Raw genomic sequence first — 16,383 nt, 5'->3', positions numbered from 1 at the left:
GATTGTGGAAAAACTTTCACGTCCTTCCTTAGCTTAACAAATCATTCCAAATCACATCGTCTAGATGGAAACCAATTCCAATGCCCTGAATGTAAGCGCCATTTCCCAACAAAGGAAAGGCTGACAAGCCACCGGAGGACGCACACCGGGGAGAAACCGTTCTGCTGCTCCCAATGCCACAAGCGCTTCTCTCATTCAAATAGTTATCAAAGGCACCTTCGCATGCACTCTGGTGAAAAACCCTTTGTGTGTCCTCTCTGTGGGAAGCGATTTAATGACTCTTCAAACCTTAGAACACATGTTAGAAGACATAAAGGAGAAAAGGTAGGAAAGACACAGGTCTCTGAGCCATGCCCTCACTGTGGGAAGAGGCTGGCTTCTAAGGCAGGGTTAGAGACTCACCTGCGGATCCACACTGGAGAGAAACCTCACCTTTGTGCCATCTGCGGCAAGCGATTTACCTTCCTCTCCGCCTTGAGAAGACATCAGAAAACGCAGCACAGAGAGCAAGTAGCGAAACCGCACGTCTGTTCTGTCTGTGGGAAAGGCTTTGTGGAGTCTGGAGCGCTGAAGAAACATGTGGTGACCCACGAGGAGAAACAGCACCTTTGCTCCGATTGCGGGAAGAGTTTTAGGGTGCTTCAGGCCTTGTCGATTCATCAGAGAACCAAGCATCAGAAAACAAATCAGCAAGTAAGAGAAAACAATTCATACCTCTGTCTTACTTGCGGCCAGGAATTCAATTCGAAGCATAGATTGGTAATCCACGAGAGAAAGCACACAGGAGAGAAACCTTACCAATGCTCTCTGTGTGGCAGGTGCTTCGCTGATAAGACTAACATGAGACGTCACCAGACAGTGCACACAGGAGAGAAACCATTCCAATGCTCGGTCTGTGACATGAAGTTCTCTCAAGTCGCCTCTTTAATACGGCACCGGCTAATACACTCGGGTCACAAACCGCACCACTGCACTTACTGTGACAAGAGTTTCTCTCAGTCGAACACGCTGAAAACGCACATACTAACCCACACCGGAGAGAAACCGTACCAGTGCCCCGACTGTGGGAAGGGTTTCACTGAAAAGAAAGCCATTAAGAAACACCAACACGACACACACGGGACAGGAGCACACATCAACACACTGCTTTCTCATAGAGATTGAGTCAAGACCAGAGCCCTCGGGCAAAGCCCTACCGATGTCCTGACTGAAGAAAATGTTTCTCGGAGAAAAGAGCTCTTGTGAAAACCCAGAAGGCACACCGGAGCGACAGCGCCCCTTATTGTTTCATTTTGATCTGAAGGTTTGAGAATGTTTTAAAATAAACATGTGCTTTTTAAAATAGTTTGTTTTTTCTCCACTTGGCCCCAACTGTGAGTCTGGTTTGGATACAGTCATGAATTGGAGCTCAGAACATTTTCTGGTCTTGAATGGTGATGTTTATTTTTGAATGTTTAACTGTATAGATTAATCCTCTGGAAGCTAAAGTGGTTTGAAGTGGATAGAAACATGGATTTATATATTGATATTTCAATAATACTATTGCATTCATTTGCTGGTTTTGGCAAATTGCTTTAAAGTGTGCATCAATTTGCTGGTTTTGGCAAATTGCTTTAAAGTGTACATTCATTTGCTGGTTTTGGCAAATTGCAAATCATAGACATTCTAAACAAACTAGTGAAAATCACCAGCAAACTGAACACTCCTTTCTGTGATGTATCATCATTACATGGGCTATTACCCAAAGTGGATCAAACAGATCATTCATGTGTACTAACTCAAATCATCCTACTGAGTAATGTTACGTTTTATTTAGCCACGATGCAATGTAAACCGTGTCCATGTCCTCAATGAGGATATCTTCATTCGTTCTCTCACCTCTTTTAAATGTGATAGGAAAGCATCCAACAGGAAGATGTGATTACTGACAGGAAACAGAGACAGTGGACCATGTGCTGATACAGTGTGGTCAGTAGGAGAGACTGATACAGTGTGGTCAGTAGGAGAGAGACTGATACAGTGTGGTCAATAGGAGAGAGACTGATACAGTGTGGTCAGTAGGAGAGAGACTGATACAGTGTGGTCAGTAGGAGAGACTGATGCAGTGTGGTCAGTAGGAGAGACTGATACAGTGTGGTCAGTAGGAGAGAGACTGATACAGTGTGGTCAGTAGGAGAGAGACTGATACAGTGTGGTCAGTAGGATAGAGACTGATACAGTGTGGTCAGTAGGAGAGACTGATACAGTGTGGTCAGTAGGAGAGAGACTGATACAGTGTGGTCAGTAGGAGAGAGACTGATACAGTGTGGTCAGTAGGAGAGAGACTGATACAGTGTGGTCAATAGGAGAGAGGAGAGAGACTGATACAGTGTGGTCAGTAGGAGAGAGACTGATACAGTGTGGTCAATAGGAGAGAGACTGATACAGTGTGGTCAGTAGGAGAGAGGAGAGAGACTGATACAGTGTGGTCAATAGGAGAGAGACTGATACAGTGTGGTCAATAGGAGAGAGACTGATACAGTGTGGTCAGTAGGAGAGAGACTGATACAGTGTGGTCAGTAGGAGAGAGACTGATACAGTGTGGTCAGTAGGAGAGAGACTGATACAGTGTGGTCAGTAGGAGAGAGACTGATACAGTGTGGTCAGTAGGAGAGAGACTGATACAGTGTGGTCAGTAGGAGAGAGACTGATACAGTGTGGTCAGTAGGAGAGAGACTGATACAGTGTGGTCAGTAGGAGAGAGACTGATAGTGTGGTCAGTAGGAGAGAGACTGATACAGTGTGGTCAGTAGGAGAGAGACTGATACAGTGTGGTCAGTAGGAGAGACTGATACAGTGTGGTCAGTAGGAGAGAGACTGATACAGTGTGGTCAGTAGGAGAGAGGAGAGAGACTGATACAGTGTGGTCAGTAGGAGAGACTGATACAGTGTGGTCAGTAGGAGAGAGACTGATACAGTGTGGTCAGTAGGAGAGAGGAGAGAGACTGATACAGTGTGGTCAATAGGAGAGAGACTGATACAGTGTGGTCAGTAGGAGAGAGACTGATACAGTGTGGTCAGTAGGAGAGAGACTGATACAGTGTGGTCAGTAGGAGAGAGGAGAGAGACTGATACAGTGTGGTCAGTAGGAGAGAGACTGATACAGTGTGGTCAATAGGAGAGAGACTGATACAGTGTGGTCAGTAGGAGAGAGACTGATACAGTGTGGTCAGTAGGAGAGAGACTGATACAGTGTGGTCAGTAGGAGAGAGACTGATACAGTGTGGTCAGTAGGAGAGAGACTGATACAGTGTGGTCAGTAGGAGAGAGGAGAGAGACTGATACAGTGTGGTCAGTAGGAGAGAGGAGAGAGACTGATACAGTGTGGTCAGTAGGAGAGACTGATACAGTGTGGTCAGTAGGAGAGAGACTGATACAGTGTGGTCAGTAGGAGAGAGACTGATACAGTGTGGTCAGTTGGAGAGAGGAGAGAGACTGATACAGTGTGGTCAGTAGGAGAGAGACTGATACAGTGTGGTCAGTAGGAGAGAGACTGATACAGTGTGGTCAGTAGGAGAGAGGAGAGAGACTGATACAGTGTGGTCAGTAGGAGAGAGGAGAGAGACTGATACAGTGTGGTCAGTAGGAGAGACTGATACAGTGTGGTCAGTAGGAGAGAGACTGATACAGTGTGGTCAGTAGGAGAGAGGAGAGAGACTGATACAGTGTGGTCAATAGGAGAGAGACTGATACAGTGTGGTCAGTAGGAGAGAGACTGATACAGTGTGGTCAGTAGGAGAGAGACTGATACAGTGTGGTCAGTAGGAGAGAGGAGAGAGACTGATACAGTGTGGTCAGTAGGAGAGAGACTGATACAGTGTGGTCAGTAGGAGAGAGACTGATACAGTGTGGTCAGTAGGAGAGAGACTGATAGTGTGGTCAGTAGGAGAGAGGAGAGAGACTGATACAGTGTGGTCAGTAGGAGAGAGACTGATACAGTGTGGTCAGTAGGAGAGAGACTGATACAGTGTGGTCAGTAGGAGAGAGGAGAGAGACTGATACAGTGTGGTCAGTAGGAGAGACTGATACAGTGTGGTCAGTAGGAGAGAGACTGATACAGTGTGGTCAGTAGGAGAGAGGAGAGAGACTGATACAGTGTGGTCAATAGGAGAGAGACTGATACAGTGTGGTCAGTAGGAGAGAGACTGATACAGTGTGGTCAGTAGGAGAGAGACTGATACAGTGTGGTCAGTAGGAGAGACTGATGCAGTGTGGTCAGTAGGAGAGACTGATACAGTGTGGTCAGTAGGAGAGAGACTGATACAGTGTGGTCAGTAGGAGAGAGACTGATACAGTGTGGTCAGTAGGAGAGAGGAGAGAGACTGATACAGTGTGGTCAGTAGGAGAGAGACTGATACAGTGTGGTCAGTAGGAGAGAGACTGATACAGTGTGGTCAGTAGGAGAGAGACTGATACAGTGTGGTCAGTAGGAGAGAGACTGATACAGTGTGGTCAGTAGGAGAGAGACTGATACAGTGTGGTCAGTAGGAGAGAGACTGATACAGTGTGGTCAGTAGGAGAGAGACTGATACAGTGTGGTCAGTCGGAGAGAGACTGATACAGTGTGGTCAGTCGGAGAGGAGAGAGACTGATATAGTGTGGTCAGTCGGAGAGACTGATACAGTGTGGTCAGTAGGAGAGACTGATACAGTGTGGTCAGTCGGAGAGACTGATACAGTGTGGTCAGTCGGAGAGACTGATACAGTGTGGTCAGTCAGAGAGACTGATACAGTGTGGTCAGTAGGAGAGAGACTGATACAGTGTGGTCAGTAGGAGAGAGACTGATACAGTGTGGTCAGTAGGAGAGAGACTGATACAGTGTGGTCAGTAGGAGAGAGACTGATACAGTGTGGTCAGTCGGAGAGACTGATACAGTGTGGTCAGTAGGAGAGAGGAGAGAGACTGATACAGTGTGGTCAGTAGGAGAGAGACTGATACAGTGTGGTCAGTAGGAGAGGAGAGAGACTGATACAGTGTGGTCAGTAGGAGAGGAGAGAGACTGATACAGTGTGGTCAGTAGGAGAGACTGATACAGTGTGGTCAGTCGGAGAGACTGATACAGTGTGGTCAGTAGGAGAGAGACTGATACAGTGTGGTCAGTAGGAGAGAGACTGATACAGTGTGGTCAGTAGGAGAGAGACTGATACAGTGTGGTCAGTAGGAGAGAGACTGATAGCGAGACATTTCACTGCCTAATATCTTCTGGGCAGGCAAGCGGGGAGGGGACAATAAGTCGACCAGAGCCAGCCAATAGCAATGAGCTCACTTACACTGACAGGAATCTTTTTATAACGGTAAACGGCATGAATCTTATTTATCCACAATCTTTGGAAGTACAAAAGATTTATATAAAAAGATTGGAGACTGTATCTAACGATGTTCTGGGCCACTTGGATGGGGGGTGGGGGCCACGGGTGGGGGCCACTTGGATGGGGGTGGGGGCCACTTGGATGGGGTGGGGCCACTTGGATGGGGGGTGGGGGCCACGGGTGGGGGCCACTTGGATGGGGTGGGGGCCACTTGGATGGGGGTGGGGGCCACTTGGATGGGGGGTGGGGCCACTTGGATGGGGGTGGGGGCCACTTGGATGGGGGTGGAGGCCACTTGGAAGGGGGTGGGGGCCACTTGGATGGGGGTGGGGGCCACGGGTGGGGGCCACTTTGATGGGGGGTGGGGGCCACGGGTGGGGGCCACTTGGATGGGGGTGGGGTCCACTTGGATGGGGTGGGGGCCACGGGTGGGGGCCACTTGGATGGGGGTGGGGGCCACGGGTGGGGCCACTGGATGGGGGTGGGGCCACTTGGATGGGGTTGGGGGCCACTTGGATGGGGGTGGGGGCCACTTGGATGGGGGTGGGGGCCACAAACAATCTGAACATCATAAAGGGTTCACAGTGGCTCAAGGGTCTGCATTACCTAATCCATACACACACACCCCCCACCCCCCGACCGAGGATGTTGAGGTTTTAACGTAAGTTGTCTGCAATTCTACACATTTTGACATGGGACAGAGAGAAGATTTTGTAATTTGATATCTAATTACATGGAATTCTACTCATTTTGCTATAGGACAGAGAAAACCACTGGCCGTTTTACAGCAAATTTCCTTCTACACAGCTTACCATAGGGTGGAGAGAAAGATTTGCTGTTTTTAATATAATATTTGAGTGACTTAACAAAATCAATGGGGGGGCCCAGCGGTCGGTAATTGACCCACGATTACAAGAAGTTTATATAGCTGGTTAGACTAATTTACTGATCTAAAAAATGTAAGCTGACATGGGCTAATTGGGAGACTGACATAACGAGAGAAAATCTGCAGAGTTTATAAAATATCTATAAAATATTGAAATGTCACCTTGTGTACTCTACTAACTCTCAACAGTAAGTTGATACCCCGACTGAGTCCCCCCCCCCCCCCAAAAAAAAAAAAATAATAATCTTAAATAAAAACATTTGTTTTGGAAATTGATGGGCCACCAGTTCCCTTTTGTACATGAAAAGTGGAGTCAAAGTAAGCAGATGCAACCTGGACTCATGGGTAGACGTAACATAGTAAATGGAAACAGTCCAATTAGTATGATATGGTGCATATTCATTTGTGGATGTCCGTTATCCATTTCTTACGATATGTCACAAATTCAAATCCGTACGATATGTTACGAATGGAAATTGGTACGATATGGTATACATTTGCAAAATGTATGTTACACTACGAATTCCACTAACCTTTTAAGGTTAGGTAATGGTTGGCTAACATGCAAAGTTGCTAAAATGCTGAAGTTGTCTGTGATGAAATTCAAACACGCAACCTTTGAGTTGCTATAATAATAATATATAATATATGCCATTTAGCAGACGCTTTTATCCAAAGCGACTTACAGTCATGCGTGCATACATTCTACGTATGGGTGGTCCCGGGGATCGAACCCACTACCCTGGCGTTACAAGCGCCATGCTCTACCAACTGAGCTACACAGGACCACAGTTGCTAGATGTTTGCATAAATTTTTGCCTTAAGTATCCTGTCTTATGTAAACCATACCAAAACGTAACATATCATACTAATTTGAGTGTCCCCGGATTTACATTCACTTTGTTACTTCTAATCTATGCGGCCAGGCTGACAAGAAGTCAGCTGGTTCTGATTCATTGTATTTCTGAAGAACAATACAATTCCACTAGGACTCGCAACCGTCGCAAATTCCAAAGTAACGTGCTTTGAACGTCAGAGTAGGTTCCCTGTTAAAGGAGTCACCTTCGGGGTGTCTATGGCAGTTGAGAATGAATACCGCAAGTCATCTCCGTGGTGTCTATGGCAGTTGAGAATGAATACCTCAAGTCATCTCCGAGGTGTCTTTGGCAGTTGAGAATAAATACCTCAAGTCATCTCCGTGGTGTCTATGGCAGTTGAGAATGAATACCTCAAGTCATCTCCGAGGTGTCTTTGGCAGTTGAGAATGAATACCTCAAGTCATCTCCGTGGTGTCTATGGCAGTTGAGAATGAATACCTCAAGTCATCTCCGAGGTGTCTTTGGCAGTTGAGAATGAATACCTCAAGTCATCTCCGTGGTGTCTATGGCAGTTGAGAATGAATACCTCAAGTCATCTCCGGGGTGTCTTTGGCAGTTGAGAATGAATACCTCAAGAAAATAATCTAAGGTGTGGTTGGTTCTATTGTTTTTTGATAAAGAGCATCTCCCTACATGCGGAGCTAGGCTAGGTAAGGTATGCATTCACCTCCCTACATGTGAAGCTAGGCTAGGTAAGGTATCCATCCGTTCACCTCCCTACATGTGAAGCTAGGCTAGGTAAGGTATCCATTCACCTCCCTACATGTGAAGCTAGGCTAGGTAAGGTATCCATCCATTCACCTCCCTACATGTGAAGCTAGGCTAGGCTAGGTATCCATCCATTCACCTCCCTACATGTGAAGCTAGGCTAGGTAAGGTATCCATTGATAATGTTTGTTGTCAGTCGAGAGAACCGGGGACGGTGTGTGGAAAAAGGTGTATTTTATGCTCGTTGCCCCAGTAAATAATTGTACAGCACAATAATCGAAAAAACTGGACATATTGTGGTTGCGGCAGAAAAGTTGCAGGGTTCGCGAGTTCATAGCTGAAGACAAAAATGCTACTGGCAGGTTCCTTTTGTATATCTGTAGAATTCATAGGATAGAATAGTATATGTACAGCAATAGTTGAATAGAATACCGAATGTACATACGAAATGAGTGTTCTCTTATTAAAGTGAGGCGGAAGGGTTTGTTTCATGATTAACCACTCAGGTGGGCGGCAGAGTAGCCTAGTGGTTAGAGTGTAGAGGAGGTAGGGTAGCCTAGTGGTTAGAGTGTAGAGGTGGCAGGGTAGCCTAGTGGTTAGAGTGTAGAGGAGGCAGGGTAGCCTAGTGGTTAGAGTGTAGAGGAGGCAGGGTAGCCTAGTGGTTAGAGTGTAGAGGAGGCAGGGTAGCCTAGTGGTTAGAGTGTAGAGGAGGCAGGGTAGCCTAGTGGTTAGAGTGTAGAGGCGGCAGGTAGCCTAGTGGTTAGAGTGTAGAGGCGGCAGGTAGCCTAGTGGTTAGAGTGTAGAGGAGGAAGGGTAGCCTAGTGGTTAGAGTGTAGAGGTGGCAAGGTAGCCTAGTGGTTAGAGTGTAGAGGTGGCAAGGTAGCCTAGTGGTTAGAGTGTAGAGGTGGTAGGGTAGCCTAGTGGTTAGAGTGTAGAGGAGGTAAGGTAGCCTAGTGGTTAGAGTGTAGAGGAGGTAGGTAGCCTAGTGGTTAGAGTGTAGAGGGGGCAGGTAGCCTAGTGGTTAGAGTGTAGAGGAGGCAGGGTAGCCTAGTGGTTAGAGTGTAGAGGGGGCAGGTAGCCTAGTGGTTAGAGTGTAGAGGAGGCAGGTAGCCTAGTGGTTAGAGTGTAGAGGTGGCAGGGTAGCCTAGTGGTTAGAGTGTAGAGGAGGCAGGGTAGCCTAGTGGTTAGAGTGTAGAGGAGGCAGGTAGCCTAGTGGTTAGAGTGTAGAGGAGGTAGGGTAGCCTAGGGGTTAGAGTGTAGAGGAGGCAGGTAGCCTAGTGGTTAGAGTGTAGAGGAGGTAGGGTAGCCTAGTGGTTAGAGTGTAGAGGTGGCAGGGTAGCCTAGTGGTTAGAGTGTAGAGGAGGCAGGGTAGCCTAGTGGTTAGAGTGTAGAGGAGGCAGGTAGCCTAGTGGTTAGAGTGTAGAGGAGGTAGGGTAGCCTAGTGGTTAGAGTGTAGAGGAGGCAGGGTAGCCTAGTGGTTAGAGTGTAGAGGAGGCAGGGTAGCCTAGTGGTTAGAGTGTAGAGGCGGCAGGTAGCCTAGTGGTTAGAGTGTAGAGGCGGCAGGTAGCCTAGTGGTTAGAGTGTAGAGGAGGAAGGGTAGCCTAGTGGTTAGAGTGTAGAGGTGGCAAGGTAGCCTAGTGGTTAGAGTGTAGAGGTGGCAAGGTAGCCTAGTGGTTAGAGTGTAGAGGTGGTAGGGTAGCCTAGTGGTTAGAGTGTAGAGGAGGTAAGGTAGCCTAGTGGTTAGAGTGTAGAGGAGGTAGGTAGCCTAGTGGTTAGAGTGTAGAGGGGGCAGGTAGCCTAGTGGTTAGAGTGTAGAGGAGGCAGGGTAGCCTAGTGGTTAGAGTGTAGAGGGGGCAGGTAGCCTAGTGGTTAGAGTGTAGAGGAGGCAGGTAGCCTAGTGGTTAGAGTGTAGAGGTGGCAGGGTAGCCTAGTGGTTAGAGTGTAGAGGAGGCAGGGTAGCCTAGTGGTTAGAGTGTAGAGGAGGCAGGTAGCCTAGTGGTTAGAGTGTAGAGGAGGTAGGGTAGCCTAGGGGTTAGAGTGTAGAGGAGGCAGGTAGCCTAGTGGTTAGAGTGTAGAGGAGGTAGGGTAGCCTAGTGGTTAGAGTGTAGAGGTGGCAGGGTAGCCTAGTGGTTAGAGTGTAGAGGAGGCAGGGTAGCCTAGTGGTTAGAGTGTAGAGGAGGCAGGTAGCCTAGTGGTTAGAGTGTAGAGGAGGTAGGGTAGCCTAGTGGTTAGAGTGTAGAGGAGGCAGGTAGCCTAGTGGTTAGAGTGTAGAGGCGGCAGGGTAGCCTAGTGGTTAGAGTGTAGAGGAGGCAGGGTAGCCTAGTGGTTAGAGTGTAGAGGAGGCAGGGTAGCCTAGTGGTTAGAGTGTAGAGGAGGCAGGGTAGCCTAGTGGTTAGAGTGTAGAGGAGGCAGGTAGCCTAGTGGTTAGAGTGTAGAGGAGGCAGGGTAGCCTAGTGGTTAGAGTGTAGAGGCGGCAGGGTAGCCTAGTGGTTAGAGTGTAGAGGAGGCAGGGTAGCCTAGTGGTTAGAGTGTAGAGGAGGCAGGTAGCCTAGTGGTTAGAGTGTAGAGGAGGTAGGGTAGCCTAGTGGTTAGAGTGTAGAGGAGGCAGGTAGCCTAGTGGTTAGAGTGTAGAGGCGGCAGGGTAGCCTAGTGGTTAGAGTGTAGAGGAGGCAGGGTAGCCTAGTGGTTAGAGTGTAGAGGAGGCAGGGTAGCCTAGTGGTTAGAGTGTAGAGGAGGCAGGTAGCCTAGTGGTTAGAGTGTAGAGGAGGCAGGGTAGCCTAGTGGTTAGAGTGTAGAGGCGGCAGGGTAGCCTAGTGGTTAGAGTGTAGAGGAGGCAGGGTAGCCTAGTGGTTAGAGTGTAGAGGAGGCAGGGTAGCCTAGTGGTTAGAGTGTAGAGGAGGCAGGGTAGCCTAGTGGTTAGAGTGTAGAGGAGGCAGGGTAGCCTAGTGGTTAGAGTGTAGGGGCGGCAGGGTAGCCTAGTGGTTAGAGTGTAGAGGAGGCAGGGTAGCCTAGTGGTTAGAGTGTAGAGGCGGCAGGGTAGCCTAGTGGTTAGAGTGTAGAGGCGGCAGGTAGCCTAGTGGTTAGAGTGTAGAGGAGGCAGGGTAGCCTAGTGGTTAGAGTGTAGAGGAGGCAGGTAGCCTAGTGGTTAGAGTGTAGAGGAGGTAGGGTAGCCTAGTGGTTAGAGTGTAGAGGAGGCAGGTAGCCTAGTGGTTAGAGTGTAGAGGCGGCAGGGTAGCCTAGTGGTTAGAGTGTAGAGGCGGCAGGTAGCCTAGTGGTTAGAGTGTAGAGGAGGCAGGGTAGCCTAGTGGTTAGAGTGTAGAGGAGGCAGGTAGCCTAGTGGTTAGAGTGTAGAGGAGGTAGGGTAGCCTAGTGGTTAGAGTGTAGAGGAGGCAGGTAGCCTAGTGGTTAGAGTGTAGAGGCGGCAGGGTAGCCTAGTGGTTAGAGTGTAGAGGAGGCAGGGTAGCCTAGTGGTTAGAGTGTAGAGGAGGCAGGGTAGCCTAGTGGTTAGAGTGTAGAGGAGGCAGGGTAGCCTAGTGGTTAGAGTGTAGGGACCGCAGGTAGCCTAGTGGTTAGAGTGTAGAGGAGGCAGGTAGCCTAGTGGTTAGAGTGTAGAGGAGGTAGGGTAGCCTAGTGGTTAGAGTGTAGAGGAGGCAGGTAGCCTAGTGGTTAGAGTGTAGAGGCGGCAGGGTAGCCTAGTGGTTAGAGTGTAGAGGAGGCAGGGTAGCCTAGTGGTTAGAGTGTAGAGGAGGCAGGGTAGCCTAGTGGTTAGAGTGTAGAGGAGGCAGGGTAGCCTAGTGGTTAGAGTGTAGGGACCGCAGGTAGCCTAGTGGTTAGAGTGTAGAGGCGGCAGGTAGCCTAGTGGTTAGAGTGTAGAGGAGGCAGGGTAGCCTAGTGGTTAGAGTGTAGAGGAGGCAGGGTAGCCTAGTGGTTAGAGTGTAGAGGAGGCAGGTAGCCTAGTGGTTAGAGTGTAGAGGAGGCAGGGTAGCCTAGTGGTTAGAGTGTAGAGGAGGCAGGGTAGCCTAGTGGTTAGAGTGTAGAGGAGGCAGGGTAGCCTAGTGGTTAGAGTGTAGAGGAGGCAGGTAGCCTAGTGGTTAGAGTGTAGAGGAGGCAGGGTAGCCTAGTGGTTAGAGTGTAGAGGCGGCAGGGTAGCCTAGTGGTTAGAGTGTAGAGGAGGCAGGGTAGCCTAGTGGTTAGAGTGTAGAGGAGGCAGGGTAGCCTAGTGGTTAGAGTGTAGAGGAGGCAGGGTAGCCTAGTGGTTAGAGTGTAGAGGAGGCAGGGTAGCCTAGTGGTTAGAGTGTAGGGGCGGCAGGGTAGCCTAGTGGTTAGAGTGTAGAGGAGGCAGGGTAGCCTAGTGGTTAGAGTGTAGAGGCGGCAGGTAGCCTAGTGGTTAGAGTGTAGAGGAGGCAGGGTAGCCTAGTGGTTAGAGTGTAGAGGAGGCAGGTAGCCTAGTGGTTAGAGTGTAGAGGAGGCAGGGTAGCCTAGTGGTTAGAGTGTAGAGGAGGCAGGGTAGCCTAGTGGTTAGAGGAGGCAGGGTAGCCTAGTGGTTAGAGTGTAGGCAGGGTAGCCTAGTGGTTAGAGTGTAGAGGAGGCAGGGTAGCCTAGTGGTTAGAGTGTAGAGGAGGCAGGGTAGCCTAGTGGTTAGAGTGTAGAGGAGGCCTAGGGTTAGCCTAGTGGTTAGAGTAGAGGAGGCAGGTAGCCTAGTGGTTAGAGTGAGGCAGGGTAGCCTAGTGGTTAGAGTGTAGAGGAGGCAGGGTAGCCTAGTGGTTAGAGTGTAGAGGAGGCAGGGTAGCCTAGTGGTTAGTCTGTAGAGGAGGCAGGGTAGCCTAGTGGTTAGAGTGTAGAGGAGGCAGGTAGCCTAGTGGTTAGAGTGTAGGGACCGCAGGTAGCCTAGTGGTTAGAGTGTAGGGACCGCAGGTAGCCTAGTGGTTAGAGTGTAGGGACCGCAGGTAGCCTAGTGGTTAGAGTGTAGAGGAGGCAGGTAGCCTAGTGGTTAGAGTGTAGAGGAGGCAGGGTAGCCTAGTGGTTAGAGTGTAGAGGAGGCAGGGTAGCCTAGTGGTTAGAGTGTAGAGGAGGCAGGGTAGCCTAGTGGTTAGAGTGTAGGGACCGCAGGTAGCCTAGTGGTTAGAGTGTAGAGGAGGCAGGGTAGCCTAGTGGTTAGAGTGTAGGGGGGCAGGTAGCCTAGTGGTTAGAGTGTAGGGGGGCAGGTAGCCTAGTGGTTAGAGTGTAGGGGGGCAGGTAGCCTAGTGGTTAGAGTGTAGAGGAGGCAGGGTAGCCTAGTGGTTAGAGTGTAGGGGGGGCAGGTAGCCTAGTGGTTAGAGTGTAGGGGGGCAGGGTAGCCTAGTGGTTAGAGTGTAGAGGGGGCAGGTAGCCTAGTGGTTAGAGTGTAGAGGAGGCAGGGTAGCCTAGTGGTTAGAGTGTAGAGGAGGCAGGGTAGCCTAGTGGTTAGAGTGTAGAGGAGGCAGGGTAGCCTAGTGGTTAGAGTGTAGAGGCGGCAGGGTAGCCTAGTGGTTAGAGTGTAGGGACCGCAGGTAGCCTAGTGGTTAGAGTGTAGAGGCGGCAGGTAGCCTAGTGGTTAGAGTGTAGAGGAGGCAGGGTAGCCTAGTGGTTAGAGTGTAGAGGAGGCAGGGTAGCCTAGTGGTTAGAGTGTAGAGGAGGCAGGTAGCCTAGTGGTTAGAGTGTAGAGGAGGCAGGGTAGCCTAGTGGTTAGAGTGTAGAGGAGGCAGGGTAGCCTAGTGGTTAGAGTGTAGAGGAGGCAGGGTAGCCTAGTGGTTAGAGTGTAGAGGAGGCAGGTAGCCTAGTGGTTAGAGTGTAGAGGAGGCAGGGTAGCCTAGTGGTTAGAGTGTAGAGGCGGCAGGGTAGCCTAGTGGTTAGAGTGTAGAGGAGGCAGGGTAGCCTAGTGGTTAGAGTGTAGAGGAGGCAGGGTAGCCTAGTGGTTAGAGTGTAGAGGAGGCAGGGTAGCCTAGTGGTTAGAGTGTAGAGGAGGCAGGGTAGCCTAGTGGTTAGAGTGTAGGGGCGGCAGGGTAGCCTAGTGGTTAGAGTGTAGAGGAGGCAGGGTAGCCTAGTGGTTAGAGTGTAGAGGCGGCAGGTAGCCTAGTGGTTAGAGTGTAGAGGAGGCAGGGTAGCCTAGTGGTTAGAGTGTAGAGGAGGCAGGTAGCCTAGTGGTTAGAGTGTAGAGGAGGCAGGGTAGCCTAGTGGTTAGAGTGTAGAGGAGGCAGGGTAGCCTAGTGGTTAGAGTGTAGAGGAGGCAGGGTAGCCTAGTGGTTAGAGTGTAGAGGAGGCAGGGTAGCCTAGTGGTTAGAGTGTAGAGGAGGCAGGGTAGCCTAGTGGTTAGAGTGTAGAGGAGGCAGGGTAGCCTAGTGGTTAGAGTGTAGAGGAGGCAGGTAGCCTAGTGGTTAGAGTGTAGAGGAGGCAGGGTAGCCTAGTGGTTAGAGTGTAGAGGAGGCAGGGTAGCCTAGTGGTTAGAGTGTAGAGGAGGCAGGGTAGCCTAGTGGTTAGAGTGTAGAGGAGGCAGGGTAGCCTAGTGGTTAGAGTGTAGTGGAGGCAGGGTAGCCTAGTGGTTAGAGTGTAGAGGAGGCAGGGTAGCCTAGTGGTTAGAGTGTAGAGGAGGCAGGTAGCCTAGTGGTTAGAGTGTAGAGGAGGCAGGGTAGCCTAGTGGTTAGAGTGTAGAGGAGGCAGGGTAGCCTAGTGGTTAGAGTGTAGAGGAGGCAGGGTAGCCTAGTGGTTAGTCTGTAGAGGAGGCAGGGTAGCCTAGTGGTTAGAGTGTAGAGGAGGCAGGTAGCCTAGTGGTTAGAGTGTAGGGACCGCAGGTAGCCTAGTGGTTAGAGTGTAGGGACCGCAGGTAGCCTAGTGGTTAGAGTGTAGGGACCGCAGGTAGCCTAGTGGTTAGAGTGTAGAGGAGGCAGGTAGCCTAGTGGTTAGAGTGTAGAGGAGGCAGGGTAGCCTAGTGGTTAGAGTGTAGAGGAGGCAGGGTAGCCTAGTGGTTAGAGTGTAGAGGAGGCAGGGTAGCCTAGTGGTTAGAGTGTAGGGACCGCAGGTAGCCTAGTGGTTAGAGTGTAGAGGAGGCAGGGTAGCCTAGTGGTTAGAGTGTAGGGGGCAGGTAGCCTAGTGGTTAGAGTGTAGGGGGCAGGTAGCCTAGTGGTTAGAGTGTAGGGGGCAGGTAGCCTAGTGGTTAGAGTGTAGAGGAGGCAGGGTAGCCTAGTGGTTAGAGTGTAGGGGGCAGGTAGCCTAGTGGTTAGAGTGTAGGGGGGCAGGGTAGCCTAGTGGTTAGAGTGTAGAGGGGGCAGGTAGCCTAGTGGTTAGAGTGTAGAGGAGGCAGGGTAGCCTAGTGGTTAGAGTGTAGAGGAGGCAGGGTAGCCTAGTGGTTAGAGTGTAGAGGAGGCAGGGTAGCCTAGTGGTTAGAGTGTAGAGGCGGCAGGGTAGCCTAGTGGTTAGAGTGTAGAGGAGGCAGGTAGCCTAGTGGTTAGAGTGTAGAGGAGGCAGGGTAGCCTAGTGGTTAGAGTGTAGAGGAGGCAGGGTAGCCTAGTGGTTAGAGTGTAGAGGAGGCAGGGTAGCCTAGTGGTTAGAGTGTAGAGGAGGCAGGGTAGCCTAGTGGTTAGAGTGTAGAGGAGGCAGGTAGCCTAGTGGTTAGAGTGTAGAGGAGGCAGGGTAGCCTAGTGGTTAGAGTGTAGAGGAGGCAGGGTAGCCTAGTGGTTAGAGTGTAGAGGAGGCAGGGTAGCCTAGTGGTTAGAGTGTAGAGGAGGCAGGGTAGCCTAGTGGTTAGAGTGTAGAGGAGGCAGGGTAGCCTAGTGGTTAGAGTGTAGAGGAGGCAGGGTAGCCTAGTGGTTAGAGTGTAGAGGAGGCAGGGTAGCCTAGTGGTTAGAGTGTAGAGGAGGCAGGTAGCCTAGTGGTTAGAGTGTAGAGGAGGCAGGGTAGCCTAGTGGTTAGAGTGTAGAGGAGGCAGGTAGCCTAGTGGTTAGAGTGTAGAGGAGGCAGGTAGCCTAGTGGTTAGAGTGTAGAGGAGGCAGGGTAGCCTAGTGGTTAGAGTGTATATGAGGCAGGGTAGCCTAGTGGTTAGAGTGTATATGAGGCAGGGTAGCCTAGTGGTTAGAGTGTAGAGGAGGCAGGGTAGCCTAGTGGTTAGAGTGTAGAGGAGGCAGGGTAGCCTAGTGGTTAGAGTGTAGAGGAGGCAGGGTAGCCTAGTGGTTAGTCTGTAGAGGAGGCAGGGTAGCCTAGTGGTTAGAGTGTAGAGGAGGCAGGTAGCCTAGTGGTTAGAGTGTAGGGACCGCAGGTAGCCTAGTGGTTAGAGTGTAGGGACCGCAGGTAGCCTAGTGGTTAGAGTGTAGGGGTGGCAGGGTAGCCTAGTGGTTAGAGTGTAGGGGCGGCAGGGTAGCCTAGTGGTTAGAGCTTTGGACTAGTACCTTAAAGGTTGCAAGTTCAAATCCCCGAGTTGACAAGGTGCAAATCTGTCGTCCTGCCCCTGAACAGGCAGCTAACCCACTGTTCCTAGGCCTTTATTGAATATAAAAGTTTGTTCTTAACTGACTTGCCTAGTTAAGTAAAGGAGTTGTTGTTACATGGTGTGATT

General features: G+C 50.4%; 1 protein-coding gene across 1 annotated transcript; it reads left to right on the top strand.

Annotated features, from left to right (window-relative positions):
- Window positions 1-214: 214 nt before the first annotated feature.
- On the top strand, window positions 215-1,338 carry LOC124026096 (zinc finger protein 2 homolog). The gene has a single exon (XM_046339267.1). The coding sequence runs from the start codon at window positions 223-225 to the stop codon at window positions 1,162-1,164; it is 942 nt and encodes a 313-aa protein (XP_046195223.1). The 5' UTR covers window positions 215-222; the 3' UTR covers window positions 1,165-1,338.
- The last annotated feature ends 15,045 nt before the right edge of the window (window positions 1,339-16,383 follow it).

The sequence above is a fragment of the Oncorhynchus gorbuscha genome, unplaced genomic scaffold, assembly GCF_021184085.1.
Source record: "Oncorhynchus gorbuscha isolate QuinsamMale2020 ecotype Even-year unplaced genomic scaffold, OgorEven_v1.0 Un_scaffold_2590, whole genome shotgun sequence".
In the NCBI taxonomy this organism is placed as follows: Eukaryota; Metazoa; Chordata; class Actinopteri; order Salmoniformes; family Salmonidae; genus Oncorhynchus; species Oncorhynchus gorbuscha.
Note: the sequence above shows the minus strand (reverse complement) of the source record. Positions and strands in the feature narration are given on the sequence as shown.

Excerpts from the sequence above, each read along its gene's own strand:
- LOC124026096 (XM_046339267.1), top strand. The coding sequence starts at position 223 with ATGCACTCTGGTGAAAAACCCTTTGTGTGTCCTCTCTGTGGGAAGCGA.